Source organism: Choloepus didactylus, chromosome 1 (genome assembly GCF_015220235.1).
Source record: "Choloepus didactylus isolate mChoDid1 chromosome 1, mChoDid1.pri, whole genome shotgun sequence".
NCBI lineage: Eukaryota > Metazoa > Chordata > Mammalia > Pilosa > Megalonychidae > Choloepus > Choloepus didactylus.
The window spans coordinates 227,286,443-227,302,334 of NC_051307.1; the positions used below are offsets into that span (position 1 = coordinate 227,286,443).

The 15,892-nt window shown below is 36.3% G+C and overlaps 1 protein-coding gene across 1 annotated transcript in view; it reads left to right on the top strand.

Moving 5' to 3' along the window:
- PPP4R2 (protein phosphatase 4 regulatory subunit 2) overlaps positions 1–15,892 on the top strand; it is an 84,405-nt gene that overhangs the window by 50,634 nt on the left and 17,879 nt on the right. The window contains exon 3 of the mRNA XM_037800385.1: positions 14,944–15,114. Within this exon, the coding sequence (XP_037656313.1) occupies positions 14,944–15,114 (171 nt within the window). The remainder of the gene's footprint in view (positions 1–14,943; positions 15,115–15,892) is intronic.

Genomic DNA, 15,892 nt, shown 5'->3' on the forward strand with positions numbered 1-15,892 from the left:
GGTGATTGTCAAAACTTTACCTGGTATGTTTAAGTGTTAGTTAATTGCAAGTGGGGTGTCTGGTGAAATGTAACAGTAAATTTTAGGAACCATTGGCAATTGTCTATTAATGAAAAAGTAATATTAAGTGTCCAAACTAAAATGTGCTGCCTCTGCTTACTAGACCTCAAGTTTCTCTTCTCAAAATCGAATAAGGAATAAAGGGAAGAAAAAATCATGCAAGTAGCTTTTACTAATCATACTCACCAATTTGGGGGTGGGGGGTGTAACAGCTTTTTTGAGATAAACTTTACATACCATACAGTTCACCCATTTAAAGTGTACAAGTCAGTGGTTTTAGTGTATTCACAGAGTTATGCAACCCTCAACACAATTGTAGAATGTTTTCATCACCCATAAAAGAAACCCTGTATTCTTTAGCCATTACCTCTTTATCCCCTGTCAGCCCTAGGTAATACTAATATACTTTGTCTCTATATAGATTTGACTATTCTGGGTATTTCATGTTAATGGAATCTTATAATGTGGAGTTTCATAACTGGTTTCTTTAGCATAATTTTTTTAAACTTTTTATTTTGAAATACTTTCAAACTTACAGGACACTTACGGAAATAATACAAACCCCATAAAAAGAACTCCAGCATAGCCCCAGATCTCTGCATCCACCAGTTTTAACATTTTTGCCACATTTGTCTTATCATTCTGTCAGTCCAGTTATTTGTTTGTCTATTTAATAATCCGTTTTCTGAACATTTAAATGTAGGTTGTATACATAATACTCTTTGAACACTTACAATACTGCCGTGTGCATTTCCTAAGAAAACTCTTTAACCACTTTAGGTGCAGTTATCAGGTTCAAGAAATTTAACATTTGTTTAGAGCTAACAGTCCATATGCCTTTTTTTTTTTTTTTTTTTGTATATCCCAATAAGGTCCTTTTGAGCCTTTTCTCCTTTATTAGATTCTGTCCAGTGTAATGTATTCAGTGTATTGCATTTAATTGTTGTTGTCTCAGTTGCTCTTTTTCCTTTTTTTTTTTTTAATCTTTGGAAACATACATCTTAACTACTCCCGAGCATAATACTAAGTGGGATTAATCACATTCACATTGTGTTGGTACCTCCCTCACCATTATCCATTATTGTCACTTTCTCTTCACCCAAACAAAAACCTTACACTCATTTTGTATTTGCTTCCCATTGCCCTTGCTACTAGCACCTCTACTTCTGCATCTATGAGTTTGCATGTTCTCTGGAATTTTCTTTGTAGTTACCATGGGGCTTAAATTTAATATCCTAAAGTCTTGTTTGCTTTGGTACCAGCTTAACTTCAATAGTATACACAGACTATGCACCTCTTTTCTGTTCCCCCATCTTTATATAGTTCTTGCTCAGGTTTCATATTTATACATTGTGAGTCCACAACCAGCGATTTTTTTTGTTACGTTGTATGCTTTTACCTCTTATGTCTGGTAGGAAGTAAAAAGTTGAGTTACAAGCCAAAAATACAATAGTACTGGCATTTATATTTACCCACATCATTTCTGCTACTGGAGGTCTTTATTTTTATATGAGGCTTTGCTCTATTGTCTGTGTTGACCTTTCCTTTCAACCTGCAGATCTCTCTTGTAGGGCTGATCTACTGGTGATGAACTCCCTCAGCTATTGTTTGTCTGGAAATGTCTTAATCTTTCCCTCAGTTTTTTTTCTTTATTCATGTTGTTAATTTTTAATTTATTTGTTTAGAAATAATTTCAGATTTAGAAAAAGTTACAAAAATAGTACAAAGAATCACATTATATTCTTCACCTAGTTTCCTCAAATGTTAACATTTTATATAACCATGACGCAACGATGAAAACAAATCAGTGTTACTAAGCTACAGATATTATTCAAATTTTTCCAATTATCCAGCTGATGTCCTTTATTTCTGGTCCAGGATTCAGTTCAGGATCTCACATTGCCTTTAGTTATCATGTGTACTTAGTTTCTTCTAACTGATGACAGTTTCTCAGTTTTTTTTTCATGATGGTGACACTTTTGCTGATTACTGGTCAAGTATTATGTTCTTCAGTTTGGGTTTGTCTAATATTTTCCTGTTATTAAATCCAGGTTATGCATTTTTGCCAAGGATGCCAGGGAATTGATGTTGTAACCTTTTCAGTGCATCATATCAGGAGGTACATTATGCCAGCGTGTCTCATTAATGATAATATTAAATCCTGATCACTATGTAAAGGATTGTTTTCCAGGTTTTCCCAATGGAAAGTTGTGTTTTTCCTTTGGTGTTTAAACTTTTCCTTTTTTTTTTTCATTTTCTTTTTAATTAGAGAAGTTGTGGGTTTACAGAAAAAATCGTGTAAGTAAACCTTGCTTCTTGCACAGAGTTCCTTAGTTTTCTGAATGTTTTTATAAAGAAGGGGTGTTGGATTTTATCAGATGCCTTTTCTGTATCAGTTGAGATGATCATGTGTTTTTTTTCCTTCATTCTATTAATGTAGTGTAAAATTTTAAATGATTTTATGTCGAACCACCCTTGCATACCTGGGAAAAATCCACTTGGTCATGGTGTATAATTCTTTTAATAAGCTATTGGATTCAGTTTGCTGGTATTTTGTTGAGGATTTTTACATTTATATTCATAAGAGATATTGGTCTGTAAGTTTCTTTTCTGGGGTATCTTTATCTGGCTTAGGTATTAGGTTGAAGTTGGCCTCATAGAATGAGTTAGAAAGTGTTCCCTCCTCTTCACTTTTTTGGAGGAGTTTTAGCAGGACTGGTGGTAATTCTTCTTGGTGAAATTCACCAGTGTAGTCCTCTCTGGTCCTGGGCTTTTCTTTGTTGAAGGTTTTTGATTACTGATTCAATCTCTACTTGTTACAGGTCTCTTGAGATCTTCTGTTTATTCTTGAGTCAGTGTAGGTAGTTTGTGTGTTTCTAGGTATTTGTCCATTTTATCTAGGTTATCTAATTTGTTGACATACAGTCATTCTTAGTATCCTTTTTTTTTCCCCCTGTGGGGTCAATTGTAACGCATCCTCCCTTCATTTCCGATCCTATTTATTTGTATCCTCTCTCTCTTCTTGTTAGTTTAGCTAAAGCTTTGTCAGTTTTGATCTTTTCTAAGAACCAACGTTTGGTTTCATTGATTTCTTCTTGTTTTTTAATTCTCATGTATGTCATTTATCTCCACTTTAATCTTTGTTTCATTCCTTCTGCCTGCTTTGGGTTTAGTTTGCTTTTCTTTGAGATCCTCCAGTTCTGCACATAGGTCTGCACATAGGTCTCCAATTTGAGATCTTTCTTCTTTTTCAATATAAGCATTATAAGAGCTATAAATTTCCCTCTCAATACTACCTTAGTTGCATCCCATACGTTTTGGTTTTTGTGTTTTTGTTTTTATTTGCCCCAAGTTATTTTCTCATTTCTCTTTTGATTTCCTTTTTGACCCATTTGTTATTAAAGAATGTGTTTGAGTTCCACATATTTGGGGACATCCCAGTTTTCTCTCTGCTTTTGATTTCTAGCTTCATTCCACTGTGAATGAATGTGAAGGATACATTGTATGATTTCAATTTTATCTTAAGTTATTAAGACTTGTTATGTGACTTGACAGAAAGGTCTCTTCTGAAGAATGATCCGTGTACACTAGAGAAGAATGTGCATTCTGCTGTTATCAAGTCCTTGGTTTCCTTATTGATCTGTCTAGATGTTCTAGTCGTTATTGAAAGTGGTATATTGAAGTCTTCTGTTAACGTCAAGCTGTCTGTTTCTGCTGCAGATTGGTCGATATTTGCTTCATATATTCTGGGACTCTGACGTTTGGAGCATATATATTTATACCTATGTTTTATTGGTTATACTTTATCAGTGTATAGTGATCTTCTTTGTCCCTTGTAACAAAGGGATTATATATACTAACATCATCTGATAATAGTAGTGCTGCCCTAGCTCTCTATTGGTTGCTGTTAACATTATATAACAACTAAATCCTTCTTTCGTGGTGCTTAACAGAATTGTTTCACATTTGGAGTTGTTGTGAAGGGAGTACTTTCTAGTATGTGTGCTACCATGTTATCACCCTGAACTTAATCTTTACTCACGATTTCCTTGTTGATATATGAATCATCTTCATAAGGGAAGGGACTCTAGCATCCCTTCTTTGTTCCAGTGCAGTTGTCCTACTATATATACCTATCTCCTTAACTGGTGGTTCTCAAAGATTTTGGACATAGGTTCCCTTGACATTCATAAAAATTAGTACTGGCCACATGTGGGTGTTAAGCATTTGACATATGCTGAATCTGATTTGAGATGTGATGGAAATATAATTACAAATACATGATTTCAAAGACTTAGTAAAAAAAAAAAAGGTAAAATATCTCAGTTTTTTTGTTGGGTACATATTAAAGTATTTTGAATATATTGGAATACATAAAATATATTTCTGCATTAAAAAATTAGGATGACAGCTTTTCGTTATGATGTTTTTAAGTAAAACTGAGCAATTTAAAAGTATATTTATTAAATTAAGAATAACAATGGTAAATCCTTTACATGTTACCCCAAATAACACTTTTTAAATGCCACAGTTTCTTAAAAAAAATTTAGTGAAATTAGTGGCATTTCTTTTTTTTTAAGATTTATTCACATAACATAAAATCATCCAAAGTATACAATCCATTGCTCACATTACTTTCATATAGTTGTTCATTCATCACCTCGATCCATATTTTTTAACATTTTCCCTGTACCAGAAAAAGTGAAAGCAAGAGTAAAAACAACACCCAAATTGTCCCCCTCCCATTCTTCCTTTAGTTTTATTTGTTTGTTTGTTTGTTTTGCCCCTGTTTTTCTACTCATCCATCCATACACTGGAGAAAGGGCAGTGTGATCCACATGGCTTTCCCAGCCACAGCATCACCCCTCATAAGCTACACTGTCATACAATTGTCTTCAAGATTCAAGGGTTCTGGGTTGTAGTTTGACAGTTTCAGGTATTTACCCTTAGCCATTCCAATTCACTAAAACCTAAAAAGGTGTATCTATATTGTGCATAAGAGTGCCCACCACAGTGACCTCTCGACTCCTTTTGGAATCTCTCAGCCACTGAAACTTATTTCATTTCATTTGACACCCCCCTTTTGGTCAAAAAGATGTTCTCCATCCCACGATGCCGGGTCTAGATTCCTCCCTGGGGTCATATTCCACGTTGCCAGAGATTTACACCCCTGGGTGGCAGATCTCACGTAGAGGGGAGGGCAGTGAGTTCACCTGCCAAGTTGGCTTAGCTAGAGAGAGAGGGCCACATCTGAGCAACAGAGAGGCATCCAGGAGGCGACTCAGGCACGATTACAAGCAGGCCTAGCCTCTCCTTTGCAGTAATAGTCTTCCCAAGGGCAAGTCCCCTGATAGAGGGCTCGGCACTTCAGACCGCCAATTCCCAATGTCTACAAGCACATCAGCAACCATTGTGGTGGGGAATCCTAACACCCCTGCATTCTGCCCTAGCTCTTCAGGGTGGCTCTGCATATTTTTTTTTCGATGTGTGTGTTTTTTTTTAATTACCTATTAAGTATATCAAAAAAATAAAAAAAAACAAAAACAATCAAAAAACATTTCAAACAAATCAAAACAAGGGAATAAGAAAAAGACAACTAACCTAAAATAACTATTTTACTTCCAACATGTTCCTACTCTACCTCAAGAAAATACATAGACTATAACCCAGCAAAGGGATAAGAAAGACAGATAACCTAAGATAGCAACATTTCTGTGAACTTGTTCCTACCATCCCCACCAGAAATTAACAAACCATAGCCATTCCCAGGCATTCCCAGAATGTTAAATTTACCCATGATAACTTACCTGTTCTTACTAAGTTATCGTTCCCCCTTCACTAATTGCTCTCTATCTCTAGGTCCCCTACATTCTACATTATAAACCATTTATTTTATATTTTTCAATGTTCACATTAGTGGTAGCATATAATATTTCTCTTTTTGTGTCTGGCTTATTTCACTCAGCTTTATGTCTTCAGCGTTCATCCATGTTGTCATATGTTTCACAACTTTGTTCCTTCTTACTGCCGTGTAGTATTCCATCTTGTGTGTATAGCACATTTTATTTATCCACTCATCTGTTGAAGGACATTTGGGTTGTTTCCATCCCTTGGCAATTGTGAATAATGCTGCTATGAACATTGGCGTGCAGATATCTGTTCATGTCACTGCTTTCAGATCTTCCGAGTATGTACCGAGAAGTGCAATTGCTGGATTGAAGGGTAACTCTATATCTAGCTTTCTCAGGAACCGCCAGACTGTCTTCCAGAGTGGTTGAACCATTATATAGTTCCACCAACAATGAATAAGAGTTCCAGTTTCTCCATATCCTCTCCAGCATTTGTAGTTTCCTGTTTGTTTAGTGGCAGCCGTTCTGATTGGTTTGAGATGATATCTCATTGTGGTCTTAATTTGCATCTCTCTAATAGCTAGTGAAGCTGAACATTTTTTCATGTGTTTTTTTGGCCATTTGTATTTCCTCTTCTGAGAACTGTCTTTTCATATCTTTTGCCCGTTTTATAATTGGGCTGTCTGTACTACTGTCATTGAGTTGTAGGATTTCTTTATATATGGAAGATACCAGTCTTTTGTTAGATACATGGTTTCCAAAAATTTTTTCCCATTGAGTTGGCTGCCTCTTTACCTTTTTGAGAAATTCCTTTGAGGTGCAGAAACTTCTAAGCTTGAGGAGTTCCCATTTATCTATTTTCTCTTTTGTTGCTTGTGCTTTGGGTGTAAAGTCTAGGAAGTGGCCGCCTAATACAAGGTCTTGAAGATGTTTTCCTACATTATCTTCTAGGAGTTTTATGGTACTTTCTTTTATATTGAGATCTTTCATCCATTTTGAGTTAATTTTTTGTAGGGTGTGAGGTAGGGGTCCTCTTTCATTCTTTTGGATATGGATATCCAACTCTCCCAGCCCCATTTGTTCAAAAGAGTATTATGTCCCAGTTCAGTGGCTTTGGGGTCCTTATCAAAGATCAGTCAGCCGTAGATCTGGGGGTCTGTCTCCAAATTCTCAGTTTGATTCCATTGATTAATATGTCTGTCTTTGTGCCAGTATCATGCTGTTTTAACCTCTGTGGCTTTATAATAAGCTCCAAAGTCAAGGAGTGTAAGTCCTCCCACTTTGTTTTTCTTTTTTAGAGTGTCTTTAGCAATTTGAGGGATCTTCTCTTTCCAAATAAATTTGATAACTAGCTTTTTCAAGTCTGCAAAGTAGGTTGTTGGAATTTTGATTGGGATTGCATTGAATCTGTAGATGAGTTTGGGTAGAATTGACATCTTAATGACATTTAGCCTTCCTATCCATGAACATGGAATATTTTCCTATCTTTTAAGGTCCCTTTCTGTTTCTTCTAGTAGAGTTATGTAGTTTGCTTTGTATAGGTATTTTACATCTTGGGTTAATATTATTCCTAGGTACTTGATTTTTTTTAGTTACTGTTGAAAATGGTATCTTTTTCTTGAGTGTCTCTTCACTTCGTTCATTACTGTGTGTATAGAAACATTACTGACTTATGTGCATTAATCTTGTATCCCGCTGCATTGCTAAATTTGTTTATTAGCTCTAATAGCTGTATCGTCGATTTCTCAGAGTTTTCCAGATATAAGATGATATCATCTGCAAATAATGAGAGTTTTACTTCTTCCTTTCCAATTTGGATGCCTTTTATTTCTGTGTCTTGCCGGATTGCCCTGGCTAGCACTTCTAGCACAGTGTTAAATAACAGTGGTGACAGTGGGCATCCTTGTCTCGTTCCTGATCTTAGAAGGAAGGCTTTCAGTCACTCGCCATTTGAGTACTATGCTGGCTCTGTTTTTTTCATATATGCTCTTTATCATATTGAGGAAGTTTCCCTCAATTCCTATCTTTTGAAGTGTTTTTATCAAAAAGGGATGTTGGATTTTGTAGAATGCTTTTTCAGCATTTATTGAGATGATCACTTGATTTTTCTCTTCTGATTTGTTAATGTGTTGTAATACATTGATTTTCTTATGTTGAACCATCCTTGCATGCCTGGAATGAACCCACTTGGTCATGGTGTATGATTTTTTAAATGTGTCTTTGGATTCGATTTGCAAGTATTTTGTTGAGAATTTTTGCATCTGTATTTGTTAGGGAGATTGGCCTATACTTTTCCTTTTTTGTAACATCTTTGCCTGGTTTTGGTATTAGATTGATGTTAGCATCATAAAATGTGTTAAGTAGTGTTCCATTTTCTTCAGTGTTTTGAACAATTTTAAGTAAGTTTGGTGTCACTTCTTTTTGGAAAGTTTGGTGGAATTCCCCTGTGAAGCCATCTGGCCCTGGGCATTTATTTGTGGGAAGTTTTTTGATGACTGATTGGATCTCTTTGCTTGTGATTGGCTTGTGATTGGTTGGTTGAGGTCTTCTGTTTCTTCTCTGGTCAGTCTAGGTTGTTTGTATGTTTCCAGGAAGTTGTCCATTTCCTCTACATTATCCAGCTTGTTGGCATACCAGTTGTTCATAATATCGTCTTTTAATTTTTTCAGATTTCAGGATCTGCAGTAATGTCACCTTTCTCATTCATTATTTTGTTTATTTGAGTCGTCTCTCATTTTGATTTTGTCAGTTTAGCTAGGGGCTTGTCAATCTTGTTGATCTTCTCAAAGAACCAACTTTTGGTGTTATTTATCCTCTATTTTTTTTGTTCTCTATGTCATTTATTTCTGCTTTAATCCTTGTTATTTCTTTTCTCCTACTTGGTTTAGGATTGGTTTGCTGTTCATTTTCTAAGCTTCTTCAGTTGCTCTATTAGTTCTTTGATTTTAGCTCTTTCTTCCTTTTCGATGTTTGCATTTAGCACTATAAATTTCCTGCTCAGTACTGCTTTTGCTGCATCCCATAGGTTTTGATATCTTGTGTTCTCATTTTCATTCATCTATATATATTTAGCAATTTCTCTTGCTATTTCTTCTTTAGCCTACTGATTGTTTAGGAGTGTGTTGTTTAACCACCAGGTATTTGTGAATATTCTAAGTCTCTTATCGTTATTGACTTCTTATTGTATTCCATTGTGGTCAGACAATGTGCTTTGAATAATTTCAATTTTTTAAACTTATTGAGGTTTGTTTTATGTTCCAGCATATATGATCTATTCTGGAGAAAGTTCCATGAGCACTACAGAAGAATGTGTATCCTGGTGATTTGGGATGTAATGTTCTGTTAATTCAAATTCATTTATCAGATTGTTTAAGTTTTCAGTTTCCTTACTGGTCTTCTGTCTGGTTGATCTATCTATAGGAGAGAGTGATGTGTTGAAGTCTCCCACAATTATTGTGGAAACACCAGTTGCTTCCTTTAGTTTTGCCAGTGTTTGTCTCATGTATTTTAGGAAACCTTGATTGGGTTCATAAACATTTTTGACTATTATTTCTTCTTGTTGAATTGCCCCTTTTATTAGTATGTAGTGGCCTTCTTTGCTCTCATAACATCCTTGCATTTAAAGTGTATTTTATCTGAGATAATATTGCTACTCCTGCTTTCTTTTTTTTGGCCTTAAATTGTGGTTTCTTCTTTTAATTTTATTTTGAAATAAATTCATACTTACAGGAACAGTTGCAAAAATGATACAAACCCCATACACAGAACTCCAGCATAGCCCTACCCCCCTACCCCGATACCCCGATCCACCAACTTTAACATCCTGTCACACCACCATTTCTTTCTTTCCCTCCCTCCCTATCATCCATCATCTATTGCTCTGTCTTCTGAACATATGATAGCAGGCTCCACACATCCTTGAACAAACAGTATAATTCACATATACATTTCCCATGAACAAGAACATTCTTTTATGTATTCCCATTAAGCACAGCTAAGAAGTTCAAGAAATTCAACATTGATACAAAGTTTACATTCTATATTTCCCTTTTTTTTTTCTTCTTGTGTCCCAACTGTGTCCCTTTGAGCCTCCTCTCCTCCATCCTCAGATCCCATCCAGGATCATCCTTGGCATTTAATTGTCATTATCTATTTAGACTGTCTTTTTTTTCTTTTCTTTTTTTTTTTTTTTTCACTTCTGGAAACATATACAGCCTAAATCTTCTCATTCCAGCCCTTCCCTAGCATTCCATTAGTGGGATTAATCATATTTAGAATGTTGCAATGCTATCACCTTCCCACCATCCATTACTAGAAATTTCCCTTCACCCCAATCAGAAACCCTGCACTCCTTTCTTAACTCCCCATTGCCCCTTCCCCCACTTCTCTTAACCCCTACTCTACTATTCATCTCTATGGTCGTATTCTCTGATACTTTCTTTGTGTTTTACTGTGGGGCTTAAATTTAACCTCTTAAACCTATAACAATCTTGTTTTTCTTTGATACCAACTAAACTTCAATAGGACACATAAACTATGTTCCTTTACTCCTCCATGCCCCCACCTTTATGTAGTTCTTGTCAAAAATTACATATTTTACATTGAGTCCAAAACCACTGATTTATCATTACAGTTTATGTATTTTAGCTCCTGTAGGAAGTAAATAGTGGAGTTGCTGTGAAGGCATTTCTTGAATCAGGTATTCTATCCTTTAGTTTATGTTTGTCAGATACGTTTTTTCCCCCTCTCTCTCTTAACGTCCTTTAACTTACCCATACTGAATCTCTTTAGTAGTGAGCCTTTCTCCATCTCTCTCTCTCTCCTTTCTTTGTTTCTCTGTCGGTAGGGCTCCCTTTAGTATCTCAAGTAGGGCAGGTCTCTGGTTAGCAAATTCTCTCAGCATTTGCTTGTCTGTGAAAAATTTAAGCTCTCCCTCAAATTTGAAGGAGAGCTTTGCTGGATAAAGAATTCTTGGTTGGAAGTTTTTCTCTCTCAGAATTTTAACTATGTCATGCCACTACCTTCTCGCCTCCATGGTGGCCACTGAGTAGTCACTGCTTAGTCTTATGCTTTGTAAGTGGTGAATTGCTTTTCTCTTGCTGCTTTCAGAACTTGCTCCTTCTCTTCAGTATTTGAGAGTCTGATCAGAATATCTCTTGGAGTGGGTTTATTTGGATTTATTCTATTCGAAGTTCTCTGGGCATTATGATTTGTGTATTTATGTTGTTTTAGAAGGTTTGGGAAGTTTTCCACTACAATTTCTTTGAATACTCTTCCTAGACCTTTACCCTTCTCTCCCCCTTCTGGAACACCAATGAGTCTTATATTAAGACGCTTTATATTATCTATCATATCCCTGAGGTCTGTTTCGATTTTTTTCCCCGTTCTTTCTTTTGTTCTTTCACTGTTCTGTCTTCTTTGAGGTTGCTGATTCACTGTTCAGCTTCCTCTACTCTGGTACTGTGAGTATCCAGAATCTTTTTAAGTTGGTCGACAGTTTCTTTTATTTCCGTAGGATAATCTGTTTTTTTATTTACCCTTGCAGTTTATTCTTTATGCTCTTCTAGGGTCTTCTTCATGTCCTTTATATCCTGTTCCATGCTCTTGTTGTTTGTCTTTATTTCTTTGATCAGTTGCTCCAAGTACTGTGTCTCCTCTGATCTTTTGATTTGGGTGTTTGGGTTTGAGTTATCGATAATCATCTGGTTTCTTCATATGCTTTATGATTTTCTGTTTTGGCCCTCTTGGCATTTGCTTAACTTGGTAGGTTTTTTTTTTTTTGAGGATATGTATGCTTATTCAAACACTTATCTCTGATTTGTCAGATCTACAGTTTGGTGGCATACACTTTCTCTAACTAACTAGCATGTGTCGTCCACGAGCCACCTATTCCCCTCAAGCCAGTTCTTCCCAACTTTGAGTGGGGGTCTGACTCTTGTGGGGGTCCAATTGGTGCACACAAACTTGGTGTGTGTAGTTGGTGCTGCCCACCCTAAATGTGCGGTGTGTGTCTTAAGTGGTTAGTGAGGGAGGGCGGCTTTAATAATTAAACCTCCCAGGTATTTCTGGAGATAGCTGTTTCAAGAGTGTAAACCTTCAGTTCAGTCTCTCCACAGTTTGTCTCTGCTGCTGACCCACAAGACCCTGGTATTGGTGAATGGTCCATGGGACTTCTGAGTGGGTCCCTCTGCCAATCCATGGCCTCTTAGGGCCTCTGCTGAGGGAAGACTGCTACGTCACAAGTGAGCGTCGTCCCCCAAGGAATGTTCTGGGTTACAGGGCTGAGTAGGGGCGTTCCCAGATTGCTGAAGGGATGGCTGTATGGGGCGTGTTAATTTCCCCCATTTTTTTGAGCACCTCCACCTTCCTAGCTCTGGGGCAATTAGCTGCAAGTGTGTGAAAGGCTATTGTCCATGCCAGAGATTGTGGTGTGTGCGTGTGTTGCTGGAAACACTTCTCATCACACTGGGTTGTTTGCTGCAACTCTAGGCTGTAGCGATGGTGCCGGGCAGAGCATTCCCAGCCCTGTGGGAAGATGGCTGTAGGGGGCCTGGTTATTTTCCCCTTTTTTGCTTACCTCCTCCTTCCTAGCTCTGAGACAATTAGCGGGTGCACGAAAGGCATTTGTCCACACCAGATATTGAGGCGTGCCCACAGGTTGTGGGGACGCATTTCCTGCCATGCTTCACTGTGTGGTTCTGGCTGCCTTATCCACAGCCGCTTTTGGGTTTTTAAAATTAGTGCGACTCCAAACGCCAATCCCGGGTTCCCCATACTGCAGCATGGCTGCCGGGTATCCAGCAGGCTCACTCACTCGTTCAGTACACAGACTCCTAGTTTCACCGAGTGCACAGTCTCTGTGGATTTAGCAGACCTTGTCCAGCTGGTGCATCGCTGGAACTGGTGTTCTGAGTCACTTTCTGTCTTTTATCTAGTATTTTTCATGGAGATTTTTTTTGTCCTGTCTCTCCTAACCGCCATCTTCCGGAAGTCCCTAGTGGCTTTTCTTGTAACATTAAAAATAATAGTACAATGTCTGGCTTAATAGAAGTAGCTGTATTCTCATGATTGCTTCTCCATTTAATCTTTTATTGTGTTTTAGTTGAAGTACATGAAGAAAACAGCCATGAGTAATTATAGATATTCTGTTTTCATACTGCAGTAAAACTTGTAAGAAGTAGTTTCTTAAAGGTTAAGTATAATTTGGAATGTGAAACCATGTTAGTGAATTTTTCATATGCTTTTACATAAAAAATTTTCATTGGTCTATCTTGCACTTTGCATGTATCGTTTACCCCTTGCATGATTTTGTAACATTATGCATTTATCATTGGAAAATATTGGTGCATTGAGTTACACAGGATCTTCAAATGTTGTTATATCTCATTATATCATATTAAAAAATCACAGTATCTTTTATAGCACCACTGATCATATTATAAAAGTTTTGGGAAATTTTCAGAAACCTGACAAGCTCGTATTAGAGAATAAATTTTTTTTCAGTTTTATCTTAAAAGCTCAAATTTTATCTTTGGCAATAGATAACTTCATTTGTTTCTCTTGAAGTGACAGGGTCACCGTATTCATTTGTGAGAAAATGTCTACCAAGTTCTCAGTGTCTGAGTAACCACAATTTGTTTAATAGTCATTCTTTCAAGTAAAAATGATAATCTATGAAAATAGTGGATAGTTTAGCTGGCAGCCGTACTCATGTTGTTCCTTGAGACTTCATAGTACTTTGATATGCAACAGAAGTGGTCTTATGCATACTTCTCATTTTGTCAAATAGAATATTAAAAAGACAGGTACTCAAGGGTTGAGATACAATACAGTTTATCATTTTTATTGTTTTATTAAATTTTCTTAAGTGAAAAAGACACCCTTCTGTTTTTTGTTTTTTGTTTTTTTGTTTTTTGTTTTTTACTTTGAGTTTGTGCTTGTGAGGGAAGTGGTGACTGACTGCTAGTGTTAGTACTACTGACTTGGTTTGTGCCTAGGTCCCAGCGGTTTACCCATCATTGCTTTTGCATTATCAGTGTAAATGTCAGTACAGTGAATAAAGCAAGTAAGTCTTGTTAGGAAAATAGCTTTGACATCTTGGACCACACTTTGGGGATTGTTTCCATAATTTAGAGGAAAAAGTGATGGCAGATTAGCAAGTTCCTCATCCAGAGTATTCTGTAATTTTGTTTAAGCAGTCACTGGTGTGAGAGATCTGTCTCCTGCCACTAAAGGGTGTGCTTTCTGTCCGGGAAATGGTTGGCATTCCTGACTCTTGGGTCTCCTGGAATGTAGACTATTTAGGCCGGTATCACCACAAAATCCCTCTTCCTTTAGTGGTAAAAGGTGAGGGGGAAGGGATACAGAGGTGTGTATGTGTATGTTTATTTAATAAGTGAATAGCTATGAAAAGTACCTAAGAAAACAATGTATTCTTATGTTGCAGATACTTGTTGGGTAGAACCTATGATATATACTTTTAAATTACATGAGATCCTGAAAATAATTAGCTTAAAGGAGAAATTGAAGCTTATTTTGTGACTTACTTAACAGGAAAAAGACAAACTTTTACTACTGCATGTAAGCATGTAACTCAGATGTTTAAGTGCTTAGGCTTTGGATTCATTCTGACTTACTCATTTAAGATTATAAATGTGACCTGGGACTATTTTCTTAATAACCTGTTTTAAATGGGGTTAAGTTGTTGTGAGGGAGAGAGTCAAAACGAAATAATGGTGCCTAGCAAACAATGGGCTTTCAGCCAGAGATAGTTCATTTTAAAGGTTATAATTGGGGATTTGACTTTTGTATGTTTGGGGGGAGGGGGTATGGATGGGAACAGTCTTTAGCTTGTGAGTCAGAGTGACTGTGGTCCATGTTACTGAATCAAAGATATTCTTCTGTGTATTTGGATCTTATTAGTGTCATGGAATTAGTGTCATGGAAAATGAAATCACATTTTCTACATTTGTGCTTTATGTTCAAGAATTGTAAAGCTACATGGAATTTTATTTTCTTAATTTTTTGCTTATAGGATTCAGTGGTCCCAATTTAAAGGTTATTTTATTTTCAAACTGGAGAAAGTCATGGATGATTTCAGAACTTCAGCTCCTGAACCAAGAGGTCCTCCCAACCCTAATGTCGAATACATTCCCTTTGATGAAATGAAGGAAAGAATACTGAAAATTGTCACTGGATTTAATGGGTATGCACTTACTACTGTTTTTAAGGTTTAAGTTTTAGCAAAATACTACAAATCGTTTGTTTCTGATTGTTTTCATAATTGATTGTCCATTAGAATTCCAGACTGGGTTCTGTGTTTCTAGTGACATGTAATACTTATGTTTTCTCTTAAAATATTTAAGAGAAATATTTTAAATATTTATAGCTATTTCTTTGAACCACTTTATAGGTGTCAGTTGTATTCAGATTTTAAAAATTGGTTTGTGACAGTGGAAATATTTATTAATCAGAGAATATTTTAATATTTTTTCTTTTTTATATTTGGTATTTTCTATAGAACCTATGTGTCAATAAGATAAGTTTGTATTATGTTGACAATGAAAAGCACCAATTTATGGAAGTATTCTACTTAAGTTTTTTTGTTTGTTTTGTTTGTTTTGTTTTTTTAATTTGGAGTCCCTCTTCTTCCCCAAGCCGTAATCGTTTTTAGCTCTTTGTTAAAACATTGCCCTCGGGGGACATTCTGAATGAAAATAAAGTTGATCTTTTAAAAAATGTTGGTGTTTCTCAGATTCTTTGTCATTTAAAATACTTTTCTTTTAGGTCTTTGTTTTTAGGGTTACCTTTGTTGAAGGGAAACAGTATTTGTGAAATTGAATTGTTTAGTATTTAGTTTGACATTAATGTTTTGAGTGTGGGGTGACAATACCAGATTTAGTGAAGTGTGGGTATGCTGACAATTAATTCATATTAAGGAGTAGGTTTTATTTGAAAGGGTTGCAGATGTGAGCATTTTTACG